Here is a 20,438-nt window from a genome sequence, read left to right on the forward strand (position 1 = left end):
GTCGTATGTCGGAGCATAAACAGGACCGCTCCTCTCCAAGGACAGAGGGCAGATGGTGTCTTATCTTTGACCTTGTTACTGATCAAAGCTACACAAAGGACAGCTGCATTTAATCCAATTGAAGCTTTAGAAACAGCAAACTAACCCTGTGCTCTCCTTTCAAGAGCTTCTAAATAAAGTATTGTTTTATATGTACATGAGGAATGAGCTATAACCCATTTAGACCTGAGGCCGATTCTAAAAACGCTTTCTAAATCCTGACCTAAGTTTTCTGAAAAACTTCAAATATGTATTAAAAAATTACAAAAAATGTATGTTGCTACATACTGTACATAGCAACAAGAACCCCAAAATGGGTTCCCGTCCTGAAAGGTATAGTTACAAATAGGGGTTCCCGCCCTAAATGGGATAAAGGAGAAAAAAAACAAGATCCATGAGCAAAGTATTTGAAGACATTAACAACCATGTTCACAAAGCCATACACATTTTTTGGGACTCCATATTGCAAATTTCACATCATTTATGTGAGCAGCTTGTCAAAGGCCTCAGACAGTATTGTCAATAACAACACCATTTTGCAGCAAGAACAATTAAGACTAAGGTTTTTAGCCCTGGTAGCAACAGGGCTATAAGCATGGCCAGTTCTGTCCATCCAACACTTTGGTTCCAAAAAGATATCTTGAAATCTACTAGCTGGATTGTGCACCTTCATCAAAGATGATTAATTTATGAAGATACGCCATCCCGATTGGAGCCACTAGAGCCGACATGGTACACAAATCCTACAATGGTCTCCTAAGTGGGCGCCGGCGTTTGACGGTAAATCTCGCGAACGTCCTATGTTTACTGGTGCTAGATCCCGCGAGAGTGTGTTACTGGGACAGAGAACGGCCGATAATACATATAGTATTAGTACATTCTCTCCTGATGTGTCTCTCTGAAAAAGTCCATTTAGTATGAAAATCTTGGGAATATTGTTTGGCTTGTGACGATCAGATCCAATATTTAGTTCAGTAACCATGGGGATAAATATTGGTTCAGAAACTGTGTTCACGTTCACTCTTCCATTGGAATGAATCCAACCTGCTTCCAGTCTCCTAAAAAGGCATCCGCCTACTTCACACAGATACGGGAAGTAAACCAGAGATGGTGAGTCTTGCTATTTTTGTCTTGGCCTTCATCCTCCCCAGAGGATGAACCCTGACTTTGGTGACCCTATTGCCTTTCCTCTATCGCCACCTATCGGCCAAAAGTATAGATTGCACTCAAGATATTCTCAAAATCTAATGGGCAGATTGCCATGAAACCTGCTGAGCACAGTCATGAATTCTAACCATTTGACCCCATGACAATGGCTGTCGTTCAAACCACTCTGACCCAGGTTAGGTGTAAGCAGCACAGCCTCTAGGGGCCACTAGCGTCTTTATATTTGTATATTTATATTTGTCCTTTATGTTGTCAACACAATTAATCAATGAAGCAATGTTATTATGAAGAGAGCCACTAGCCTGAAACATTAAAGGTCCTTACACACCGGGGCGATTTTTTTCATACGAATAATACGTTTTTTTAAAAAACCTTATAAAGTCAATGCAAGCTTACATGGAGCGAAAAAGCGTCTTTTAATTATTCGGAACGAGTCCGAATTTTGCGTATATTCGCATATTCGCCGGTGTGTAACCGCCTTTAGTCTGAAAATAAGGAAGCAAATGCCATAAAACTTTTGTAATTATAGTTTGTCTCCAGCATTGAATGTATGTGAGTGCAGCTTATCATATTTGGGTGTTGGATTACTAATCAATGAAGCTTTGGTTTTGCTTACACTGTTTTTGTCAAAATATTGTGAGCAAATGTTTGGTTTTAGCAAAAGTACTGAAAGTCAAACTGCCTCAATCATAGCGGGTGGCTCTACACAGCCCATTTCAAATTATTAAAATTGCACTTCACCCAAAGAAATGTATGCATTGCATACTTGTACAATCCGCTACACTTTCAGGACAAGGGTATGTGCGTATACTTGTGTTTGCACACACGCACACAAACCAAGAAAGCTACATGTAAAATAAATACTTTTTGTCCAGAATTGTTCCTATCTCACATTGTTTAGATTCACTTTAGAGAACTACAAAAAGCGTTTAAACTTTAGGCCCTTCCTATGTGAAAGCCCCCGTACCCTGATACTGAAGTTTCTGTGTGAAACAGTACATGACGCTAATGTTATTATTATTTTTATTTTTTAAATCAAAGAGAGACAGAAGAAAATATGAATAACACTTAAATTAATAAATATTATAACACTGCACTGCAGGGAAAACGTGATTTTTTAAAATTCAGTCACAATTTGTGTCTCTGGCTTTTGATGATGCAATAACTTTTCTAGTGGAGATAAGGAAATAAACAGAATTGTTGTTGATGCCATCTCCCAGCTCTTCTCCTTGTGTATATCCGCTGTTAACTGGGAGGGACTCTCGCTTGCACTACTACGGCTTGCTACTTGGATGTTGACCCCATAGAGGCTTCACGTGCCACTGCTGTTCCACCCCCCCCCCCCCACACACACACACACACTCTCCTTAAGCCCCCAGAGGGCACACTGTGTCTCTGCCACTTCCTGTTCATCAGCTGTCTCTACTGACTCCCAGGCTGCCGCTACTGACTGATGTTGTTATGACCAACAACCCCCCTCACCCCCAGCCGAGTGCCCAACAGAGCTGCCTCAAGCACAGACATACACACGATTCCCACGAAACACGTGCTGAGTACATGCGTCCTGAATACAATTTTAAGCCTGTTCTATCTCTTGACGCGTTCTTCTGTTAAGTATCTGCAAGTACAGTATTCCTTCCATATGCAAATATTACTGGTCAGTCACTATATATAGGCCTTCAAGTCTAGTTCTATGCCGTTTTGGTGGTGATTGATAGCAAATGCTACCTTCACCTCCCTGTCCAATTGGTGCCCCATACACTATACGCTATATTGCACGATCTATCCTATCCAACTTATGATCCTATACTATCCTATCCTATCCTGGGCTAGCACTGTGTTATCAAATGTATACACATGCCTGTACAAACTGGAGTCCTTTACTGTGCAATTCCCAGACCGAAAGGACAAACACAAAGTAAATGTGTCCAGCCGATGTGTGTATGTGATTGTCAGAGAGCTGCTTTCTGATTCTGTAAGCACAAAGTGCAGTAGTGTTGTTTCAATCTCTGTGGCTGTCGGAAGCAGGAAACAAGTGAAGGGAGAGATGATGATCAGGTCATCTGAGCTTCTGCTGCTGTTGCAGCATGTGTGTGTACAGTGTGTGTATGTTGAGCCTGGCTCATGCCTGCTCTGCTAAACAAACATGCACACACCCGCCTTTTCCAATAAAACAGGCGACTCCCAGACCTGAGTGCCGACTGTGTCAGTTGTTCACATTTAAATCAAATCTAATTGTATGCAGGAACTGCATAGATTCCCTATTGGTATTTCATGCCATATGCAGCCTGAAAGGTTCAAACAAATGGTGGCCTGTTACGTGGCCACGCACACACACACACACACACACACACACACACACACACACACACACACACACACACACACACACACACACACACACACACACACACACACACACACACACACACACACACACACAGGGTAAAAGAGCAAGGGCTGGAAAAAGTTGGTATATTGAAAAATGTACATGGCATCTATGAATAATAAATAATTCCCATTGGTCATTCAAGCAGTACAGTATTGTTCAGTCTGGTACCATTTTGTTGGAGTGCTCTGGCCCCAGGCTTTCTTTCTCTAGGGAAATAGATATGTGTATGAGGAGGCTTGCATGCCTGCTGCAGGGCCACCTTCACCCTAGACCAGGAGGTTCTCTCTCTCTCTCTCTCTCTCTCTCTCTCTCTCGCTCTCTCTTTCTGTCAGTCAATCAATACTAGGACCTAGTCATCAATAAAAAGTTATAGAAATGCTGACCTTGCACATTAAGAATGTAGTGCAATGTTGGAATACACTTCAGTATAATGTGGCTAACAAGCATTTATGCTTCATGTGCTTCAAAACAAATACACAAAGCACACAAGTTAGCAGTGGTGGCCATTTTGTGGTGCCACAGCTCTAAAGCCCATTGGTTTTTCCCATAGAAAATATTTATATCAATCATTTCAAGCCTGGAACCAAGCCATCCAGACTCCTGGTGAATCATGACCATACAACATTTGTTGTATGTAGTGAATTATTAGTAGTAGTGATTTATTTATGTAGTGAAAGAGGACATGAAGTTAGTTGGCGTGAGAGAAAAGGAGGCAGAGGACAGGGTGAGATGGAGGCAGATGATTCGCTGTGGCGACCCCTGAAGGGAACAGCCGAAAGGAAAAGAAGAAGATAATATAATTAAATATTCAAATATTTTTTGACACAGAATCAAATGTTGTATGGTCTTGATTCAGCAGGATTCTGAAATCTCTATGGGAAAGATTAATGGGCTTTCGATGTGTGGCCAGTGCTGGCCACCACTGCTATGCCCTATTGCAGGAAAATAAGAACCAAATTTGCACAAAATATCTACATCCAGGTCTCGCCAGCAACGGGTTACTGCCACAGTAATCTTTCTGCAATGCGGCAACACTGACTAAACACATGAAATAGGCAGCATTGGCAGGCAGAATATTTCTTGAAAACGCTGTAGTTATTGTTGGGAGCCAAATCTAATGCTAATTTCTCAACAAGCTGATTGTGAGAATGCTCTCTTCGACAGCCCTCTGGGCAAGGCTTCTGTGACATTGCTAATTCAGCATCTCTTACCAGTAGCAGTGTGATGGACTGATGTTAATGCTGTAAACAGCGGCTGTGGCTTTTAGCAGAGATTTCTGTGTGAAATAGAATCCAGTGACAGCAAATAAAGTCCCATTCTGACCTGCATTTTGACCTGTTAGACCCGACAAAGCTGAGCAGATAGAAAAGGAATAACATGAAAGAATAGAGTGGTTGTAAAAATACCTTGGTAGAAACAAGACATGACATAAAACAACAGTCAGAAAACAAACCAGTGCACTAAAAACATCTGTGCTAAAATTCCAATAACATTTTCCCTCCGACAGATATCAATACACAGTAGTCCTCAGTGCTAATTTATCCACTTGTAACTATGAGAGTGTACATATGTGTCCTTTTGGTGAAATTTTTTGTACAGAGTTAGGATTTTACTGTGTACTCAGCCACCTCTTTTATCCCTGTTCAAGAACAACCGAGTTCAATTAAGGACAGAAGACACACACGCACATGCACACACACACACACACACACACACACACACACACACACACACACACACACACACACACACACACACACACACACACACACACACACACACACACACACACACACACACACACACACACACCCCCCCACACACACACACAAGGAAGCAAGAAATGGTGTGGTAGCACTTACAGATCAGCACAGCAGAGACCAACCTTGATGAAGAGCCCAGGCCCTGGACAGATAGATCTAATGTGTAGAACAGTACAGTATATATTCCACGTGGCCCTGAGTACGAATATGGTTATCCAGTCACAGTGAGGACCAGAGTGGCGACAAAGACACAGATCCCCGCAGTTTTAACAGTCGCCTAACATGCCCTCCAGTCTCAAAGGAAACAAGCTCTCATACTCAGGAAACGAACCCCGGGCAGTGGCTCCAGCAGGAGAAGAGTAGAAAGAAGAGACAGGGCCTCTGAACAGTGGGACACCTACCAGTCCAAGGTTACGGTCTTCCTGCATAGAGAAGTAGAGAGCTGAAGAGCTGAGTGCTGCAGTAGGAAGATACATGGTGGCTGTCTCCTCCCAATGCTGGACCCCCCCACACACAAACACACACCACACATACACACACTGTCTACACACACCCCTCCTCAATTTGGCTTTGGACAAAAACAAGCCTCAATACTGCCCATTTGAAGTGTGTGTTCTCTCTCTCTCTCTCTCTCTCTCTCTCTCTCTCTCTCTCTCTCTCTCTCTCTCTCTCTCTCTCTCTCTCTCAACAAAAAAAAAAGATTTATATATATATATATTTTTTTATCGTTTTACTCTGTACTTTACTTGCTTTACTTGTACTCTTTAATGTCTGTTTGAACTTCTTCTAGACAATCTACTTACAACCAAGGTTGACAATCAACTGGGATTCGATTGTGGCATCATAATCTTGGTACACGGTCAAAATTATTATTAGTTGTACAAGCTCATAAAATATACAGAGTGAAACAAGAAATTCAGTCAACCCAGGAACAGAGAAATTACAGGTTTGTCTGCGAAGCTGTGCTTCCACCTAGTGGTCAAAAGGCATAGCAATAAATACTGATGTACCAGAAACTACATTGTGTGATACAGACAGGAATCATACATCGTGTACATTCCTAAATAATGTCATAAACTGCAATGAAGTTAGACAGCTAAATTATACTTGTAGTTGAAATACTTATAGTTGAAAATCTAAAACAAGGTGTAAAATAAATGTGATCTTTAAGTAGGCAGAAGCACTCACCTCCCACAGAGAGGCAGAAGCACTCACCTCCCACAGAGATTTGAACTCTCTCTGGTCAATGCGTAGGAGCTCGCTGAATTCCCGCGTGACGATGGTAGCATGCCGAGGGGTGTTATCCAGTATAGACTCACCAAACGCCGTCCCAATCCCCAGCGTGCAGATAGTGACAGCATCCTATAAGAGACCCAGTTACAGCTCTCTACTGACATAGTTCTTTTATTATAAGCAGAAGAGGAAAACACAAGGAAGAGGACATAGGTACTTGTTGTTCTCCTAAACTTGGCCTTTTTGAGATGCATTTGAAGTGCTCTGTTCTCCACTGATCACATCACTCTCAAAGTTAGGAGGCAATCTAGCTCCTCTGAGCACTTGCATTAGACTAAGGGATACACTTCAGTCTCTAAAAGCATCACTCCAATCAGGAGCCAGGCAGGCTGACTGGAGCCCTTAGAGCTCTGTATAATGATAGCTATTCACTGAAGTCCTGCAAGGTCACAAACAGAATGCTCTCTCTGCAACTAACACTTTAAATTGAGTCAACTTGAGTCAAGTAGAGAATTCTCACTTGCATGTGTGGTGCACATTTTTCACGCTGATAAAAATGAAATCATCAATGAGATGCTAGATTATAAAACATTTCCTCCTGTTAATATCTGGAAATTCTGCAAAACAGCTTATGAATATAATGGTTATTAAAGAAATCAATATGATATCATATTAAACCAGAATATCATCTTCAGATTCAATTTGTTTTATCATCTGTCAGTATGTTCTGCCGTATCATATCACATGGGGGGAAATGGAATCAGTGTTACCTGATGATTCGCTGTCTCAGACACTTTAACGTCCAGGGAGCCTGAAAGGACAGTGTACCAGCTGGTGCCAATGTCTCCTTGGCGGTACACTGAAAAATATAACACACACAACTTAGTTTAGAAATGCAAAAAGTGGATATTATATCATATATTATTATTTTAACTTGTGTAAAAGAAATGTCACATATAGTCATTTTTTCTCTCTGATATGTATGCCAGTTCATTATAATGAACTTAAAAAAGAGCATGAAATTATAATTGATATGATTATTATTTACATTACATTGATGAACAGCTTTGACTACAGTACAGTTTTAAGGCTAGGGATAAGACCTACAGGTGATTCCTTTCTCCAAGCATTCATAGAATCCACACAGGCATATCTGTTGCAGCAAACTGGGGTGAAACCTCTCGAAAGCCTTCACATTTTTCAGATGTGCTAGGATTATGTCCACATCTTCCCCTGAGCGCTCTGCAGGCCTACAGGGAAAAACAGACCGCAACAAAAGGTTAAGTGCTAAAATAAAGGACACAACAATGTACATAATGTCTTAATAGTGCATAGTGCTGCCATCCTCCATAACGTATGGCCCTTAGCCAAGGCTCTATAATACTTTCACGAACTTCTATCATATTGTGTGTTATTGAAGGCGATGGAGAAAAATGCTGCCCTGAATGCCACTCCATAACCTCTTAGCAAATTACACTTTTGTTTAGTGCTCATCAACCATTCAGTGAGTGAGCACTATTGCCCAGTAGATGGGGGCATTGTCAACAGTGAATAGACCACTGCTTCTGTGTGATGAAGTTAATCACAGCATTAATGACTTATTCTTTACACCACTATTGCAGGATCTCTGTATCTGTTCCATGAATGTTGTTGTCAAATGGCAAATTTGATGAAAAAAGGCATTGACCTAAGCTTTGGCAGTCAAATGCACTCCACATATGAACCTGCTGAACCCTACTTTCCAATACACTTTGCATCCATCATTTAGTTGAGTGCATTCATTCCTGTGGGAAGGCATCTACAGTAGGCTACACCACATTAAAATAATGTATATCAAGGATAGTGGATGTCGCACACAAAATGTGTGATAGATTACAGGACATCTTTTAATCTATCTTTCTTCTGTTTCTTTTCTATCTTTTCAACACTTGAAATTGAATCAATAAGTAAGTCAAAACCAAAATACAAATGCATCCCACACCATAACAACCACCAAGAGGTTTAATATTGCTCTGAATTATACATTCTGGAAAATTATATATTACGGTCTCAACTGAGAGGTCATGCTACAGGTCATGCTGAATGTCAAATGTGTTTTCACTGAACAACAGTATGCAAGCACTGTAAATAACTCCTCATTAAATATGCCCTGGCATCCGTTCAACATCTACTAGGCAAATTACTATACCTTTCACCCTAGGCGCTGTTAAACCAGGCCAGCAGCAACATTCATCAGAGAAATGCCTCTGGTTGCATCATGTGTTTTTTTTTCTCTCATAGGTTAAGAGAAGTGAGTTGCCTGCAGTGTTTAGTTGCGATGTTTAGTCTTTTAAATAAATACACCTTCACATTTTGCTCTACAGCTCATTTGTCTATTGTAGAGCGAAATGTGAGAACAACCTCCCAGAATCTAAAAACAGGGCATCTATTTGGAAATCATCCAAGGCCACAGAGTGTGACTAGGCTACAGTGTCCAAATAACATCAGGATGAACATCAGGTGAATCATATGCTGTTTCCCATGAATTGGTCATAATCATACTATAGGGCCATTTACTTTTTGCGGCACGGGGTGGATCTAGCACTGACAAAAGGACACTGCTGTGTAAACACATCTGGCATGCTGCGTCACACTGCTGATTATAGCTAATGTACTTTGAACCTCTTCTCAGGATACAATACGGGTAGTCCCCCTCCCCGATCTCTCTCCTTTCTGTCTTTCTGTATCCATTTCATGTGGAGGAGCAGGGCCGGATCTACCATATGGGCACTTTGGGCACGTGCCCAGGGGCACCTGGGCATCAGGGGGCAAAAAAAAAAGTTTTCTTGCAGTTATCTAATACGAATGAAATAAATAAATGATGTCAAATGTCAAAACTTTTCTCGCACGCGTGCTTCGCGAATCGGGCACCCGGCGCGCGGGCGCATGAGGGGGGGCCCATTGCAGTTCCAGTGCCCAGGGGCACTGAGAGGTGTTAATCCAGCCCTGTGGAGGAGACTGACAAAATCAAACGTCACTCACTACAATTGTGAGCCTGTAGTGACGTAGTAATGTTGTAGTGATGTGTCAGTTTTACAGTCAAACTGATTAAATGTGTGGACACTTCTGTATGAATACTGCAATTGGCCATTAGAATTCATTAAGTTGAAAAGAGCTAAATTAATAAATAATATTTCATAGACATAGGACCACCTTCAAACCATCTCATGGAAGCTTCATCATACCGTGGAATTGATCACTTAGTACTGTGATTGAGTTTGAGTGTATAGTGGTATGCTTATTACATGTCTACGTAGTAGAATAAACAGCCATAAAACTGCAGCAAAATGTCCACATCTGACAAAACTTGAAAAAGATTACATTTAAGGTGTTGCAGAATAGTGAGGAGCAAATGATTTGTCAGTCAGTATAGCCAATGTACAAAGACTTCAAATTGCATGAACAAACTCTGTCTGCCCTGCACCCTTAGAGGGAGGTGAAATTATCTTGCATCATACTCCCTTGTAACCCAAAACCAGAATGTGTTGAATCAGTCTACAACATCAGACAAGATTTGCTGAGCTTGTATTCCATCTGCATTTCTCCTTCCTGAAGTTACCAACTTCAGCGTAATAGAAGAGGTATCACCACAATAGGCTACTATTCACACTTAAGTAACTATAATGCACAAAAAGCATAATATTGATTATACTATAAGTTAATGCAATTTATCAGTTTGCCACACTTGGTTGATAGTGTTGGGTAGCCTAATAGAATGGTCACTACGTGAGTAGCACGCAACGCCTAGAAATCACTGCATGATACAAGCCTAGGATCAAGACTATTTTTGATATTTTTGATATTTTTGATAATTTTGATATTTTGATATTTTGATATTTTGATATTTTCATATCTATGATAGATATGAAAATATAAAAATCGATCAAATACATCAATGATAGTCTTGATCCAAGGCTAGCATATGATACAGTAGGCTATTATGATCAACTTTTTTTTTTACAACACAATCCATATATTGATAGTAGCCTATTGCCCCCATCTGTTAGTCTCTCTAACACATATCATTCTAGGTTTGTCATAATAACCTACTTTACACATTCACTTAGAATACAGAAAAACGTGTAATCATGGTTTATCATTATTTGAACCAGAACAGAACCATCAGCGTTCCGACAAAAAGCATGCTTCACAAACTCATAATTATGGTGGCATATTTAATGGTGTATAGACGTCCAAGGACGTTAGACAGGACCTGGCTATGGTCGGCTATCGCATCTTTTTTGCTTTTAGCTTTACGAATAATAATTTTTTAAAAAAAACGGTTTAGCTAATCACGTTCTCGTTTTAAAATGCACTGTAGCTACCGTGAGACACGCAGCTTCAGGTGGGAAATCGGTAATTTTTGTCATGCATCAGTCGTATCCATAAAATAGGCTTCTATATCAATAACATGTGCGATGTCAAATATATGTATTACCTCTTATCTAGACAAATAATCCACTCTGCAGACGCAGACGAATGTGAAGAGGTGTGTGCTGCTACCATTTTCAGCGAGATATCCACAGACCCGATGCTGAGGGAGGGGGATGCTCTGCTTGCCTTGCTCCAGCACTTGTTCAGTGGTGGAAAAGGTAGCCTACTCAAAAAAAATGTACTTGAGTAAAAGTATCAATACTGCAATGAGATACTCTAGCTGTTACGAGTAAAAGTCCGGTGATCAAAATGTAAAATGCAAAATGTAGAGTAAAAGTACAAAAGTATTATGTATCAACATGTAGCCTACTTAAAGTACCAAAAGTAGAAAGTATACTCATGCAGCAGCAGAATGTCCCATTTCACAAGTTTTTAAATGTATAAAAATATTTTGAAAATAGCAGATTTGAGCTCCTATATAGGGTGCAATGTATATAGGGCTAAAGTGGTTCATGTATGTTTTGTAAATAATTAAAACAATACTCCGGCAGTATTCAAAATTGTACTTAAGTACAGTACTTGAGTAAATAAATGTACTTAGTTACTTTACATCACTGGTCCTCTTGCTCATTAGGTTGACCTGGCTTATAACCCCACATTCTTCTTCTCCTTTGACTCTTCACGCAGGACAGGTAAAGTAGCCTAAAAATATTTAAATGTCAACTTCTTCGAACCATATGGATGGACCATATAAGTGGAACGAGGCAGGATTTCGCGTGCAAACACGATTAGCGAATAGCCAATTAGCCTACAGGTGTGACAACGTGACTAATCAACAAAGCAGCGCTGATAGTGACAGAAAAAAACGACTGTTATTTCAGTAGGCCTACATAGGCTACATAATGTAGCCATTGTTTTAATTTGTTTATTTATTCGCGCCTATATGGTTCGCACTTCACAATCGCACAACAGAAATCAGTGCAGGTGATAAACACTACAGGCTTGATATACGAAGTTCTCACCTAAAATAAAAAAAACAACTAGGCTAAAGTTGAACATAATTACCAAACAGACATGTACTGCGTGTGTGTGTGTGTGTGTGTGTGTGTGTGTGTGTGTGTGTGTGTGTGTGTGTGTGTGAGTGTACATAGAGAAGTAAGTATAGGGCTACAAACATGAAGCAAGTTGAGAGGCTTGATTCATCAGGCTGGCCACCCCCAATCTGTGTTTGAAAGCACTTTGCCAGTGGGTAATATGGTCAACACATTCAACCACAAAATATGGCTAACAATGATGAACCACACACATGGGCATCAGAGTCTACACACAGTCCACCTTGGAAGAAAAGGTTTCCATATGTTACTAGTTACTTCACTGTTGCTGTGTTCACATGATGCTTCTGCACTGGCACTAGAGTTAAAGTATGAGGACCAGAGATGCAAGTCGATGGAAACATTATTGCATCGCTGATCGCTGCACAAAAGATTATATTAGTAGGCTATAAAGCAAAACAAAAACAAAAAATTGAAATAAACAAGGTAGGCTACTCTAATAAATCTTGAGTCAATATACTCATTCACAAATGAATAGCTAAGGAAACGGCAAAAGGAATCCAGAACTTGTTCAAATAATCAACCAGGTACAGTCAACTAAAGGAGAAAGTGAGAAACTATACTTCCAACAAACCAGCATGCTTCCACAACAAGGAAAGACTAGCCGGGCCTTTTAGGGCAGATTCACACCAGGGACTCAAAAATCAAGACTCAACTTAGTTGTCACTGGTTTACAGGTGTAAAGAAGTTGTTTTTGCGTAAGCTCCATCATTTAGTTTTTCACTAAAGGGAGAATAAGAAAAAGTAGGGGGGATAGGGAGAGGAAGGAGAAAAAAAACATAACATTAACAAATTAACACTAACATTAAAGAAGCATGTCAAAGAACAAAGAAAAGCAAAAAAGAATTATCTAGATGTCTACATAATACATATAGCTCAAGACCAGCAGATACAGTAGTGATATGATAATTAAATAAACTTGGATCCAGACCAGGGTCCAATTGACAAATGTTTTGATAATGTGAACACTAGTGTACTGTTTCCGGGGAGGATCCATTCGATCGGACCAATGGTGGAGAACCGAAAAACCACGATTATCTGTATCCATCTGTAGGTCTGCGGGGGAAGCACCACTTGGTGTGGAGGAGGTGCTGGAGGAGTCATTGGAACCACCACTTTGAGCTGGAGGAGGCACCACCTGAGTTAAAGAGGCGCTGATGCACCTTCACTACAAAATACTCATGACGAGACACTGGCGGCACCATTTGGAGTGGATAAGTTGTAGAGCCAGGTTGAGAACATGTTGACGATGGTAAACAAGGTCTAAGTGGAGCAGATGAAGATGCCACCTTCACTACGAAATACTCCCGAGGAGACACTGGAGGTACGCTTGGAGTGGAGGAGGTGCTGGGGAAGTCACTGGAAGCACCACCTGGAGTGGATGAGGTGCTGAGAAGGCGCTGGAGCAGGCACCACTGGGAGAGGAGGAGTTGCTGTAGGAGACACTGGAGGTGTTGCACCACTTGAGTAGAGGAGGTGCTGGAGGAGTCACTGGAGCCACCTGGAGTGGAGACTCAGAACATGCCTTAGCAGAGAATCATCATGCTGGTGTGTTGGTAATTGACAGCTCATGCACATGTTTGAGTCCGTTTACACTGAGGTTGAACGTCTGACTCACAGCTACAATAACTTGATGGTTAAGATCTGCATGAGTCTACGTGCCTTTCTAATGCATCCTACTGACTGATCATCTACACTCTACAGAACATACTATCCAAGTTCTGTCCATACTGGCCATCTGCTGGCTTTCTGATCACTCCCTCCAGTAGTAGGGTCCTATAGCCAAAATAAGCAATTTCATTCATCATTCAACATTCATCAAAGGTTATATTGTTCAGAGTAAAGACTACACACATTTGAAAGTGTGGTGGTGCTTCTGCTCTTCTGTAGCATGTCTGAAGAAAGGCAGATGCAGATGATGCATGACACCACCCCATGGCGCAAAGAGGCAGGTGCACAAGAACAATGTGCCACACACAGCATGGTTAAAGTGACCAGTCAGCACACTGGGGAATTATCTGCTGTGGGATATTGGCATGTAGGAGACAGGAGATAGATAGATATGACTGACTGGGTCTAGATTACTCCTCAGTTGACTGGAGCTCATTTAAAAGTCTTGATGTTTTTATATTAGACTGCTTGCGGACAAATAATTTATAGTAGGATGTAGAAGTGACATCACAATTTTAAGCATTTGCCAATCCAGATTTATTTTGTGTCTTGAATGGCTCCAGCCCTTAAATTGCTAGTCACACCAAATTAACTGAGATAAACGAAATGAGTCTATCTTGCCTCAACATTTTTGAGGAATATAAAAAATTCTATATATTTGTCAGGAGATGGCAGCATTTCCTATGCCATGTGCAAGTAGTTCATTATATTCTGGTTCAAAACAAAAAAACTGCAACAGTGCAAGAAGGAAACATGGAAAAGCATCTTACACAAACTCACTGTCGACAAGAATGTTTTGCTGCCACTCTGATATTGTTTTGTCTTAGTATGTCAGGAGTTTTTTAGTTTTGCGTAATGTTGCTGTAGTTTTGAAATGTTTATGGGATACACTGACTTGCAAATACCTTTGGTCAAGGTGGAGTTATATAATAAGGATAGGCCACTAATTCTACTTTGCTGCAGGTCAGTGTTATTCACAAAATGCTTGAAAATCTGTAATTTACGGCAAGCAATCCTGTCCTGTGATGAAATATAAATTAGGCTTTTGGACGTCAGGTTGGGGCATGCTATGAATGAGCACAACACACATTCCACCAATACTGCATTCCACCAACTCACAGCTGCAACACAAGCCCATAGCACAACACAAATATGTTTTTGGTTTGTGTTGGAAAATGACAACAGTTTTATATCACCTCAAATCAAATCCCAGTTTAATCTGTTGAAATCACATTCACACTCCAGTTTCAGAACATAGTCATTTCAGCTCCCCATAGCAAAAACCTAAGTTTGGAAATATTTCCATGAAACTTTGACAAAATGATTAGATGACAATGTAGTTGATAGACCTGTGAGTCATTCTTATCTGCTGAATTCCTTTAAATATTTGTACAATCCTCAACCTTGAAGAAGCTGGGATTCATATCTGACTGAAGAATGTGGTGCACAATATAAATCTCAGTTTCTAACATTTGAGCAGCAAGATAAAAAACACAGATATTTGTAATATTTTGTTCTGTTGGTTCTGCTTGGTTGTATCACATCTTAAACATCCATTAGACCAATCCCTGTTCCTGTAACCATTTGATTTACACACCCTTGTCTTATTCATTAGAATGTTTGAGGTGTTGCCATGGGGACCATTGGTTTGACTATGGCTTGCCATGTTATCCCTGGGAGTTAGACCACTGACAGTGTGTATATGACTTTCAGGACCCTCAGTTGCTAGGAGATAATCCAGCTATCTCGTCAAGGTAAACACACACATATGCAGCCCTCGTGTGCTCACACAGCATCCTTTCAGATGTTAAGCATAAAGATGTTTGTTGCATGCTGGTATGTAGAATCCTTCCAAACGTTCTATGAAAAAGTCCACAGTGAAACCCCTATTCTCTTGAATCCATTTCCCCACTGCTGTCAAATGAAAACACTGAAAGTGAAATTTTCATTCCAAAACTTCAAGACAAAACATTTTAATGTGCTTCATAATTGATATCATGCAGATAATGAATTCCTATGGGCCCACATCCTATTAGTGGTCCAGTGTCAATGTACTGTGTAAGAAATTAACGCAACTGAACATGTGACATATGTATAGGAGAGGCTTTCAGAGGTTATGGAAAACCCAACACATCAGATACTATAGCCATGTATCAAAAGGAACGTAAGTGCAGATAACTTCCAAGGAAATGCCGGAGGATCTGAACTTTTCCAGAAAAAGTCAGATTGCCTCCCTGAAAGTTGTACTCCCAAACATGTTGTAAACAAGATTTTACAACTTTGATGAGCTCCACCTGGTTTAGAATTAAACACAACTGTTTCATATTGTGTGTTGTTATATAAGGGTGTTAAGAGACCACTTTTAGGTGATTCATTTTCATGTTTAGAGCATTAAAATTGGGATGTTGTTAAGGGGTTAATAGTCTGTGTTTTGTATTAATGAAAAATGTAGATGGGATTACGCTTGAGGCAACTAAAGAAATAGCAATCCAAAAAACAACTTGGTGGCCTGCTAAATAGATCACCATCTGTTAGTGCTTTTCACTGCCAACAGTGCCAAGCCTGTTTCATGTTTTATCAATAATTACTACCATCTTCTCACTTAGTGAATTGTGATATAATAATAATAATAAATATAGCTGCAAGCAGCGATAATACGGGGCCAGTGAATAGAGAGAGAGAGAGAGAGAGAGAGAGAGAGAGAGAGAGAGAGAGAGAGAGAGAGAGAGAGAGAGAGAGAGAGAGAGAGAAAGAGAGAGAGACGGATCAGATTGAAGAGAGAGACGGATCAGATTGAAGAGAGAGACGGATCAGATTGAAGAGAGAGACGGATCAGATTGAAGAGAGAGACGGATCAGATTGAAGAGAGAGAGACGGAATAGATTGAAGAGAAAGAGAGAGAGAGACATGGAAACGGAATAGATTGAAGAGAGAGAGAGAGACATGGAAACGGAATAGATTGAAGAGAGAGAGAGAGACATGGAAACGGAATAGATTGAAGAAAGAGAGAGAGAGAGATGGAAACGGAATAGATTGAAGAGAGAGAGAGAGAGAGAGACATGGAAACGGAATAGATTGAAGAGAGAGAGGGAGACATGGAAAGGGAATAGATTGAAGAGAAAGAGAGAGAGAGAAACGGAATAGATTGAAGAGAAAGAGAGAGAGAGACATGGAAACTGAATAGATTGAAGAGAAAGAGAGAGAGAGACATGGAAACTGAATAGATTGAAGAGAAAGAGAGAGAGAGACATGGAAACTGAATAGATTGAAGAAAGAGAGAGGGAGAGAGACATGGAAACGGAATAGATTGAAGAGAGAGAGAGACATGGAAACGGAATAGATTGAAGAGAGAGAGAGCGAGAGAGACATGGAAACGGAATAGATTGATGAGAGAGAGAGATAGAAGCAGAATGGATTGAATGGACATCTCAACCTATTGCCATTAACAGGATTCGAACCCTCAACCTTCGGATTGACAGGCTGCAACACTACCTATAGTGCTATAGCTTTGTACAGGCAGAGGTTGTCTGTTGAAGATAAAAGTGAACCAGTGAAAGCAGCCGATCTACAAGCTCAGAAACACGTTATCTGAAAGGTTTTGAGATTGTAGATCGGCTATTTTCAGAATGAAGTATGTCATACATTGCAAAAACATACCCTCTCAAATAAGCATTTCAGGTTATCTTTAACAATTGCACATGCATTAATTGACACAATCATGTTGTGTGCAATGCAACTTAAATGAGGTCTGCATCAAGTGAGGCTTGAACTGGCGACCTTGAGGTTTTAAGACACACGCTCAAGCGAGAAGCCATTGGACCAACAGACAAAACCTGTGAAAAAAGAGATCACAGAGATGATACAGTTTCACGCAAATAGCTGAAAAATCCTGGGTTTAAGTGTTTATAAAACTGCTCAAAATTGCGGACAATCTAAGGGCGGAGCTTACTGGTCAACATGATAGATGTGTTCCTCATGAGTCAAGGCACATGTGTAAGCAGGTTTAATGGCTGTCGGCCAAACGAGGCATGACTTTTGCCTGTTTAAAGTTTGCATTTTCAAAAAATCGCTATAGCGCCCCCCTTTGACCAATTGGAGTAAGATTGGTTTCAGTGATATTTGGAATTACCCTCAACATTACCGCAAAGTTTCAAAGAAATGTGAGTCTGCTTGTATTTGTTAGGGGCAGATGAATAATTGTCATAAAACTGCAATATTCATTGGCTCATTAAAGCTTAATTTTTTCACTTATGGAAAATCCGCTGCATCATTTTGTCGGCATAGGTCCAAAGTTCACGTGTAAACAGTTACGTGCAGATTGCTCAAAAATCCCAGGAGGAGATAGATTTTAACTGCTTTTCATATAATAAAAAATGGTGGGAGGTCTAAAAGTCAGAGGTCAAAAGTCAGATCACGAAAGTTGTCAGTCATTAGGAGACGCATATGTGTATTTAAGTTTCATGGCTGTAGGTCAAACAGGGCATGAGTTTGTACCTGCTCAAAGTTGGCATTTTCAATTGAGTGCTATAGCGCCACCTTTGACGAATGACTGTGAGATTCATTTCTTGACTGTTTTACATGAAACACTACCATATGGCCGAATTTCGTAAAAAGCGACCGCACGGTTAAGCCAGAACTAAGAGAGAGAGAGAGAGAGAGAGAGAGAGAGAGGAGAGAGAGGAGAGAGAGAGTAGAGAGAGATGAGAGAGAGAGAGTGAGAGAGAGAGAGAGAGAGACGGATTAGATTGAAGAGAGAGAGAGACGGAATAGATTGGAAAGAGAGAGAGAGAGAGAAACGGAATAGATTGAAGAGAGAGAGAGAGAGAAACGGAATAGATTGAAGAGAGAAGAGAGAGAGAAACGGAATAGATTGAAGAGAGAGAGAGAGAGAAACGGAATAGATTGAAGAGAGAGAGAGAGAGAAACGGAATAGATTGAAGAGAAAGAGAGAGAGAGAGAGAGAGAGACATGGAAACGGAATAGATTGAAGAGAGAGAGAGACATGGAAACGGAATAGATTGAAGATGAGAGAGAGAGAAAGAGACATGGAAACGGAATAGATTGAAGAGAGAGAGAGAGAGAGAGAGAGAGAGAGAGAGAGAGAAGAGAGAGAGAGAGAGAGAGAGAGACAGACATGGAAATGGAATAGATTGAAGAGAGAGAGAGACATGGAAACGGAATAGATTGAAGAGAGAGAGAGACATGGAAACGGAATAGATTGAAGGGAGAGAGGGAGAGAGCGAGAGAGACATGGAAACGGAATAGATTGAAGAGAGAGAGACTTTGGAAAACATAATAGATTGAAGAGAGATGGAAGCGGAATTGACCATCTCAACCTAGTTGCCATTAACAGGAATCGAACCCTGACCTTCGGATTGACAAGCTGCAACACTACCTATAGTGCTATAGCTTTTGTACAGGCTGAGGTTGTCTGTTGAAGATAAAAGTGAACCAGTGAAAGCAGCCGATCTACAAGCTCAGAAACACGTTGCTATCTGAAAGGTTTTGAGATTGTAGATCGGCTATTTTCAGAATGAACTATGTCATACATTGAAAAGACATACTCTCAAATAAGCATTTCAGGTTATCTTTAACAATTGCACTTGCATTAATTGACACAATCATGTTGTGTGCAATGCAACTTAAATGAAGTCTGCATCAAGTGGGGCTTAAACTGGCAACCTTGAGGTTCTAAGGCACACACTTAAGCGAGAAGCCATTGGACCAACAGACCCTGACCTGGTGAATGAGAGATAGAAGAGGAGGAGAGCGAAGAGAGTGAAGAGAGAGCGAGAGAGAGAGGAGAGAGAGAGGAGATGAGAGAGTGAGATAGAGAGAGAGAGAGAGAGACATGGAAACGGAATAGATTGAGAGAGAGAGAGACATGGAAACGGAATAGATTGAAGAGAGAGAGAGACATGGAAACGGAATAGATTGAAGGGAGAGAGGGAGAGAGCGAGAGAGACAGGGAAACGGAATAGATTGATGAGAGAGAGAGAGACTTGGAAACATAATAGATTGAAGAGAGATGGAAGCGAATTGACATCTCAACCTATTGCCATTAACAGGAATCGAACCCTGAACCTTCGGATTGACAAGCTGCAACACTACCTATAGTGCTATAGCTTTGTACAGGCTGAGGTTGTCTGTTGAAGATAAAAGTGAACCAGTGAAAGCAGCCGATCTACAAGCTCAGAAACACGTTGCTATCTGAAAAGTTTTGAGATTGTAGATCGGCTATTTTCAGAATGAACTATGTCATACATTGAAAAGACATACTCTCAAATAAGCATTTCAGGTTATCTTTAACAATTGCACTTGCATTAATTGACACAATCATGTTGTGTGCAATGCAACTTAAATGAAGTCTGCATCAAGTGGGGCTTGAACTGGCAACCTTGAGGTTCTAAGGCACACACTTAAGCGAGAAGCCATTGGACCAACAGACCTAGACCTGGAGAATGAGAGGAGGAGAGAGAGAGAGAGAGAGAGAGAGAGAGAAGAGAGAGAGAGAGAGAGAGAGAGAGAGAGAGAGAGAGAGAGAGAGAGAGAGAGAGAGAGAGAGAGAGAGAGAGACATGGAAACGGAATAGATTGAGAGAGAGAGAGACATGGAAACGGAATAGATTGAAGAGAGAGAGAGACATGG

At 40.7% G+C, this 20,438-nt stretch overlaps 1 protein-coding gene across 2 annotated transcripts in view; it reads right to left on the reverse strand.

The window, feature by feature from the left end:
* The window catches only part of rapgef4a (Rap guanine nucleotide exchange factor 4a), a 44,934-nt gene extending 33,789 nt beyond the window's left edge, over positions 1 to 11,145 (reverse strand). The window contains exons 1-4 of one of the 2 annotated variants that reach the window (XM_080456909.1): positions 11,072 to 11,145; positions 7,702 to 7,844; positions 7,365 to 7,453; positions 6,577 to 6,723 (exon numbers count right to left, since the gene is read on the reverse strand). In XM_080456909.1, the coding sequence (XP_080313035.1) occupies positions 6,577 to 6,723; positions 7,365 to 7,453; positions 7,702 to 7,844; positions 11,072 to 11,139 (447 nt within the window). In that variant the 5' untranslated portion in view covers positions 11,140 to 11,145. Of the gene's footprint in view, positions 1 to 5,460; positions 5,772 to 6,576; positions 6,724 to 7,364; positions 7,454 to 7,701; positions 7,845 to 11,071 lie in introns of those variants that run through there. The other variant, XM_080456908.1, reaches the window with a different exon arrangement.
* Positions 11,146 to 20,438: the final 9,293 nt, after the last annotated feature.

The sequence above is a fragment of the Gymnoscopelus braueri genome (assembly GCF_963280865.1).
Source record: "Gymnoscopelus braueri genome assembly, chromosome: 18".
In the NCBI taxonomy this organism is placed as follows: domain Eukaryota; kingdom Metazoa; phylum Chordata; class Actinopteri; order Myctophiformes; family Myctophidae; genus Gymnoscopelus; species Gymnoscopelus braueri.